General features: G+C 36.1%; 1 protein-coding gene across 1 annotated transcript in view; it reads right to left on the bottom strand.

Annotated features, from left to right (window-relative positions):
* Nucleotides 1-800: 800 nt before the first annotated feature.
* LOC149561686 (MIF4G domain-containing protein / MA3 domain-containing protein) overlaps nt 801-7,971 on the bottom strand; it is a 160,866-nt gene continuing 153,695 nt past the window's right edge. Inside the window, exons 12-14 of the mRNA XM_089825235.1 lie at nt 6,000-6,296; nt 1,545-1,667; nt 801-1,338 (exon numbers count right to left, since the gene is read on the bottom strand). Of these exons, the coding sequence (XP_089681361.1) occupies nt 916-1,338; nt 1,545-1,667; nt 6,000-6,296 (843 nt within the window). The 3' untranslated portion in view covers nt 801-915. The remainder of the gene's footprint in view (nt 1,339-1,544; nt 1,668-5,999; nt 6,297-7,971) is intronic.

The following is a 7,971-nucleotide window of genomic DNA, read 5'->3' as shown; positions in this document are numbered from 1 at the left end:
TCTAGTAGTAACTCCATGTTTGCATGTCACTGCTTAAATAAATTAGTGTGTTTAGCTATTTGAATAGTCAAAGTGTTTCCATACAAAAAAATTGATCTCAGTAGAAGGAAGTTTGGAAGAGTTCCCTATTCTAATGGAGCAATTCCTTTTAATAAATTAAAAACAAGGCACGAGAAAAGGAGGGGTTGGAATAATCAACTCAATATTGACAAAATTTCACGTGGCTCTACAAAAAAAATCATCTTTACCATTTGTTTTTCATTAGTAAACACTTTGATGCAAGAGAAAATGATTTTAAAAATAAATATACAATTCAAAAAATAAAATATAAGTTCAAATAAGCAAATAAAATAAAATATTCTTGTTCACACAAGACTCCTTAAAAATTAGGTAGTGTTCGTTAACAGAATAAGCTAAGCAAGTACATGGTCCCCACCCTAGAGAAATGACAATGATTTTGGACAAGCTAAGGATGAGGCTTGTGATCAGAAATTCCCAAAGAAAGTTGTAACAATGGGAAATACTGCAAAATTTTCATCTTGATTTGATTTGGAAGCATCCATTTATAGAATCTGTTGCAAACACCCATAGTATCATGTGAATGAGATTTGGCAAACACAAGGTTTGCTCTTGAAAAGATATAGAGAAGGCATCAGCTGAAAATCGATACCTTAGAAAAGCATATCAATAAAGTCTATGAAATATATATATGCACGTGCATATATGCGTTTGTTGAATCGAGCTATTAACATGTTGTAAAGCTGTGAAAAAAAAAATTTCTAGAGGAAATGATGCAAAACTAAGCAAATAACTTCTACATAAATATTCTATTTCTAAAATAACAACTAATGTGGCAAGGTCTCTCAATACATATGATAAATTTCCAAGTGAGCCTATTATCCATATATATCAGGATTACAAAAGGATGCCAGCTACATTAGTAAGGGCCTTTTTAGCCACCTTACATTTACTAACAATCGATGAACCACTTTCAGGAGGACTAAGCTGTTCCCCTGTGAGAGCATTTTTATTTACATGTTGATAGATGAATAGTTCCAGCCCATTTCGTAAGTTCTCAAGCTCAGGAAAACTGGCAATGCGAGTGAAAATATTCCAAATAACATTCTCTGAATACTCTGTGAATAAGCTCTCAAAAAATATGCGGAAGTGCACAATAACTTTAGAAGTCAACATTGCACAATCAGTAAAATCAATTGCTTTAAGAACAGAGAGAGAGAGTGAAAATGATCCAATCAGATCAGCAAGGAACCGAGCAAGATTGGCCAATCTTCGCAAGTCCATTGAATCAAGCTGCTTAAACTGGTCCCACAAGCAATACTACAAGACAGATATTGAAGGCTTTAGTTCCTCCTCCAAAAATCAATTAACATACGCATTTTGAAATGATTTGTATGTCATGCAACCATTACAATTGAAACATTGTGTACACACAGCTCTGTCTAATAATATTTTGCCTGAGCCAATGGAACATTAATATTTCAACAGTTACAAAAGAGAATAACCTGATGTGCTATCACACCTACCTGCAATGAGAACTTATGATTCTTATCATGGTGACACATCTTAGCTGCAAGAAGAGAGTAATACTTATTGAAGACCTTTTCTTGCAAGCAGCAATCTACAAGAACCCGTACAATCTCCCTATCCTGCAGCCACATTAGATCCACAATAACATGAGACTATGCATTCCATGATGCATTCAAATAATATGTTCCCTTACAAGGTTAAACCCATATTCAAACATCAGGCTTGTCATGAAGAAGTTAAGAAGTATTAGTGTACCATGATACTTTGGGGTTAAATGCATATATTTAATTTTCAAAATAATACAATATATTGACAAGGACAACACATATATATCCAAGGAAAAAAAAAAGCATCTGGGAAAGTAGTTGCACTTGCAGGGTTGTTGATAGTCCAGCCTTAATGAACCTCAACTTCAAGTGTTTTTCTAATTTAGCATTACATGGCATCTTGTTTTCTGGTTTATCTGCCTCAGTGCGTTCATGGACCTTCATATTAAATAAAAATTTTAGGAATATTGATTCAAAGTATACTAGATCAACTGTACATAAAAATATGTTTTATTTATAAACTACTATTGTGTCCGCAAGGATAGATCATCCACATCATTTTTTCACTTCAGGGTAATATAGGAAAGTAAGGAATTTGAACAGTCAAGCTCTTCCACATCCCTTAACTTTCCGTAATCATAATGTTTGTATGAGCATGGTCTGTAGACACCCATCACAACATTTGTAACCGTTTTTGGTCAGGTAAGTAAAATTGTTTTAGCCTAGATATTATTTGAGGAGACCTCTAGTATGGATGAAAGATCTGGACGTGTTGATTAGAGTTTCATGACCACTCCAACATGCAGGATGAAACACCAAAAATCTAATTCCTCTCTTGAACAAAGACACCACATACATTAAGACTGCAAAATGATCAGAGTCCAAGGTTTCTATTGCATACTTGCGACTTGTTGGACACAACTCATTTTATATGGAGTTTGCTAGTAACCACACATGGGCTTACACTATTCTTTCAATGGGCAATCAATCAACTTTGCAAATGCAAATGATTTTCCATTGCTGGCTCTTCAACTACTTCTACAGAAACAAAGTTCAAAAGAAGTTGCATTTAGGAATCTATTATCTAGCAATTCAAGAAATTATTGATGTCACGGTTGAATAAAACCAATCCTAGTTTCGTCAAACATCTGCACATAGGAGGGTGCAATCTTCTAAGGAGTGTGGATGATTTTCATACTGCTAACAATCATTCAAATACTGGAGTATGGAAATAAGTTCAGATCAACCCTACACTGCTACTTGCAATCAACAAGTGCCAAAAGATATGAACACTAGTTTCACCAGGATTCACCAATGACAATATCTTCCATTTATCTACTGAACTAATTCTACTATTCATCATAAATAAATCCTCCTCTAAGTTGGGAAATGTAGAAACCATGCAATACTCCAAAATAACACAAGTAATCCACCACGGTTACAACAATGAATTTGAAATTACTTTGGTAGTATTACAGCAACAAGTTCTCCAAGTCTCTCTCTAACCTAACTAATCTAACTAATGGTTTACAAATAAGAAGGCCTTGCCTTTCATATTTGTTCTTAGTACAAAGAGTGGCTCAAATTGATGCAAGAAAAACTAGGATTATGCCAACAAAACCCTAATTCACATACTAGCTACAAGCATTAAATGCTAACAAGTTATTTTCCCTTGAGTCCTGCAGACCACTAGAAATTCACATATTTGGCCCTCAAGTACTAGACATTAAGCGAAAATGCCTAGCTACATGCAGAGATCTACAAGAAACTTGTATCTACATATCTCCAGTTATATTTACTATACCAGTGCTCTATTCATCCTTCTACCAAGTTGTCAGTAAGCACAGGGGTCATTCATTTGATCACTAGTTCCTCACTCACAACCATGCTAGTATTATAGCAACAATGAATTTGAAATTACTTTGGAAGTATTATAGCAACAAGTTCTCCAAGTCTCTCTCTACCCTAGCTAATCTAACTAATGGTTACAAATAATAAGGCCTTGCCTTTTATAGTTGTTCCTAGTGCAAAGAGTGGTTCAAATTAATTCAAGGTCGACTGGGATTATGCCAACAATACCTTAATTCATGTACTAGCTACAGCAACAAGTTCTCCAAGTCTCTCTCTACCCTGGCTAATCTAACTAATGGTTGCAAATAAGAGTTGTTCCAAGTACAAAGAGTGGTTCAAATTAATTCAAAATCGACTAGGATTATGCCAACAATACCTTAATTCACGTACTAGCTACAAGCATTAAATGCTAACCAGTTATTTTCCCTTGAGTCCAGCAGAACACTAGAAATTGACATATTTGGCCCTCAAGTACTAGTCATTAAGCAAAAATGCCAAGCTACATGCAGAGATCTAAACGAAACTCGTATCTACATATCTCCAACTATATTTACTAAACAAGTGCTCCATTCATCCTTCTACCAAGTTGTCAATAAGCACAGAGGTCATTCATTCGATCACTAGTTCCTCACTCACAACCATGACATGTGAAAGAAATCCAAAGCCCTTTTAGCCTTTCAATGCATTCAAATGTCCACTGAAGGGTTGCTAATGAAGATAAATGGACTCCAAGCCATGGGTGAGGAGCCATGTAGAGGAACCACCAACTTACAAGGAAACCAAGATGGGGAGCTACTATCAACAAAATGTCTTTTATACCTCTGAATAAATGATTTCTAATTAGTATTCTTGCCAATGTCCAAAACATCTCTCTTCACCCAAATTGAACAGTACCACCACAAACATGGAAGAGAAGTCAGTGTTCACAATAACAACAATGCTTCCTGACTATGAATTCATCCCTCAATGTTCATTGAACTCATAAGAGCAAGCTAGACTATATTTTAAATAAAACTTTTAGCCTCAGCTCTGAGGCAACCCCCAAGAAAGCCATCTTGTAATCTTCACCAGTCAGCCTTACAGATGTATCCATGGTTCCAACAGTAGATGGAAGCAGAAGAATTCATTGGAAACCACTTTCATCAAGATAAAGCCTCAGTATTTATATTACAACATTATGGAAAGTCGGAAATCATTACTACACATTGCTAGTTGGTACATGTTAATATCACCTTCCATTATTATCCAAGATCCTCCCAGCCCCAAAATGAAATATGTTCATGTTATGCCCTTGTTGAGCATGTTAATAACAAGTATGGTGGACTACAGTACAAGATTCAAATGTGAACCTAGATCTTGTCATTCCTCTATGATCTGATTGACACTGTCCCAAAGGCAAAGTTGGCAAGGCAATCTACAGAAGATATAGCTTCCCCATAAAAGTGTTGTATCAAAAAAGGAATTTGGACATATATAACTCTACCCATTCTAGTTATCAAGGATGCTGACTTCTCTTGTTAGCAAGGATAAAAGTAGGTTCAGAAACTGTACATAAAATTTTTGTGATACACTAACCAAGCCCAGCCAGTGAGGCCGTAAACCAGGGGTCCTCATCGCAATATATTGAAACACGTTGTCTACCAAAGATAAACTTTAAGCAACACAAAATGTCTACTGCAGGACTCAAACTTGTTACCCATCACTCAACACCCAATAGGCATACCATTACACCATGTGCATGTACACAAAATTTTACATGATTTTGATAACAAAGAAATAGAAGTGCTTTGCAGCTACGTTTTGTTATATAATCATGAGGACTACCATGCCTATGTGATGGCTTGTATAAGCTGGGAATGGTTCAATTTTTCTTGTGTCAGGTTGTTCCAAACTTTCAACCATTGTTCCTGTACCTCTTACACTACTATGCTCTCTATATAATGTGCATTGTTCCTAGCATTTAGTTATCAGATCATAAAGAATATGTGTGATAAATTGCATACTGTAGAGAAGATTGTATATATGTGGTCACTCTTGTGCTCAATTTTATGGGAATATAACAGTTACCATTGCAGCATATATGCATCATGTGTGATTTCCTTGCCTTGCTTTCCCATATGATACATTATATTATAATTGTTTTACTTAATGATCTTATGTAGATGGATTAGCATCTGCATATAGCTTTTCCTTCTACACATCCCAGTTACACATTTGAAGAATCTTAACTTTTTACGTTTATAAGCATTGTAACAAAACCATAAATCCCATCATTAGCTCAAATGCCAAAAACATGTAGTATAATCAGTCTTTGTTGTGTTTGTGTGTGTGTGTGAGAAGTTTAGTATTACTTAGCTAAGGATTTATCTTCCTATTTGAGATGATGTCTTTAACTGTTCTAAACATTGACGGACTTCATATAACAACTTTTTTATCCACATGTATTTGATTATTGAAAATAGTTAACTGTAGAAATAGAGCATTTCATTGCATGTGAAAGATAAAATGGCTCAGTGTATTTTAGAAAAAGAAAAAGATGCAAGTAATGCTTACCTGTTTTCCAGGTAAATTTAATCTAAGGATCTTTTCAAAGGCATCTAGGTAATCTTCTCCGCTCATGATAATACAAAAAATGGCTCGGCGAGCTTCTGTATTCATCCTTTGAGAAGATGCTAGATGTAGCATCTTCTGTGCTTCTGCAACTTCTGCATCAATCACATCAGCAATCCCAACCTTACAGTCTTTTCCCACTGTCTCCGTGTCTCCAGAAAGCCACCACTGCCCTTTCTTGTGAGGATCTAATAGTTTGTTCCATTTTATACATCGAAGTTGAACATCCTCCACTCGAAGCTGCAAATGTAACATAAAACATTCAATCAGCCTTTCACGCATATCTCCTTCCAAATAAGAACTCTTATCAAGCATTGCTCCAGAATTAAATCATATACCTGTATTAATAACACAGGAACATAAATTTAAATCAAACATTGTTCCACAGTTAAAACATAAACATGTTATAAGAGTAACAGAAAGTTACATAACTGAATTAAACTACAAAATAATTGGAAGTAAAATTACAGTAAACCGTCTCAAGTGGCTTAAAATACATCAAAATTTACTTACATGCAATTAATCAGTGGACTAGAAAGCTTAGATTGACTACAAACAAGACCAAAGAGGTACAATAGCATGATGAAGGATGTCCAGAAGGATGAATTGTGAAAGGAGATGGAAGGTCAATCTACATGTTCATGTAAGCATTTTGTGCAATGTCTCTGCATGCAAATTTTTCTCTAGCTTCTGCCATTTTTCAAATATATGGGTGTAATACACTTGTGAAGACAGAAGAGGACTCTGAATGGTAATCTACCCTCTAGGTAGAGTATGATGCCTTGATCAAAAATAATACTTGGGTGTTGTCAATGTTTTCCCTCGAGAAAGAAATCCATCAGTTGCAAATCAATTTTAAATAAAATGTAAATAAGATGGTTCTTTAGATTAATATAAAACTCATCTTGCTCCTAAAGAATATGCACAAGTAGGAGTGGACTGTGAAGAGAGATTTTCTACTGCCATAAAAAAGTAATCCTTTGGTTGGTTATCTCCATTGCAGCTCAACTTGGATGAAAGGAATATCAACTGGAAGTCAGAAGTCCTTGACTTGAGAATTGCAGGTCTACAGACTGACTACCAGATTGATAGAGAGGACAAGATCTGCCACCTCTGCCCCCTTGGGGAGACGGAATTTGAGACCCATTTTATTTTCCGGTGTCCCATATGCTACGAGATCAGGGGGAGATTCTAGTGCTTGTTCAGAGATTGTAGGTCCCCTTCTTAATTTTTCAGATACACTGACCAACAGTGCCTTGTAGTTTATCTACAAGAGGCCACGCGGCTTTGGGATCACACTTCATAGCTTCAGTTCCTGTCAAGACAGACTTCAGATCATCTTATCACCTCCTCCTTTATGCCTGTGACTCCTGTCCAAAGGATGAAGCAGTCGCTTGGCCCTCCTTTGGGTCACACTAGATCTGTGTGAGCTCGCAGAGGGCAACCTTCGCAGAATCTCCCTACTTCCAACGGCTCTTTGAGACGATTCAGGGCACAGCCTTACCCCGGACCGTCTCCTTTGGTTCTGGACTACTTCTCATCTGTGAGGAGTGTTTAGTCTTTCCTTCTTGTGCATTTTTCTTTCATATTTGTTCTTTCCATGGACACCATTTGGTGCCCCTCCTTGTTGTTGCTTTGTTGTGCTTTCAGTCCCTTAGACCCTTGTGGTCTCTTGTTGGACATTAATTAATTTATCTTATCATATCTACATAACTCAACCACAAGAATTACAAATTCTAGGGAGAGAACATATGGTTTGTAGGTTGGTAAAGTCCTTGAATGAACTTAAGCCAGCTCCTTGACCTTAATATTTTAAAATTGGTCAATGCCTTTGAGATTCTGGTTACAAGAAAAAAACTATTCTAAACCCACTCCGTATGTCAAAATCATTAGCTATGACTTAGTTGATGATTTC

The sequence above is a fragment of the Cupressus sempervirens genome, chromosome 4 (assembly GCF_028749045.1).
Source record: "Cupressus sempervirens isolate cs-2001-9-10 chromosome 4, ASM2874904v1, whole genome shotgun sequence".
Lineage (NCBI taxonomy): Eukaryota > Viridiplantae > Streptophyta > Pinopsida > Cupressales > Cupressaceae > Cupressus > Cupressus sempervirens.
Note: the sequence above shows the minus strand (reverse complement) of the source record. Positions and strands in the feature narration are given on the sequence as shown.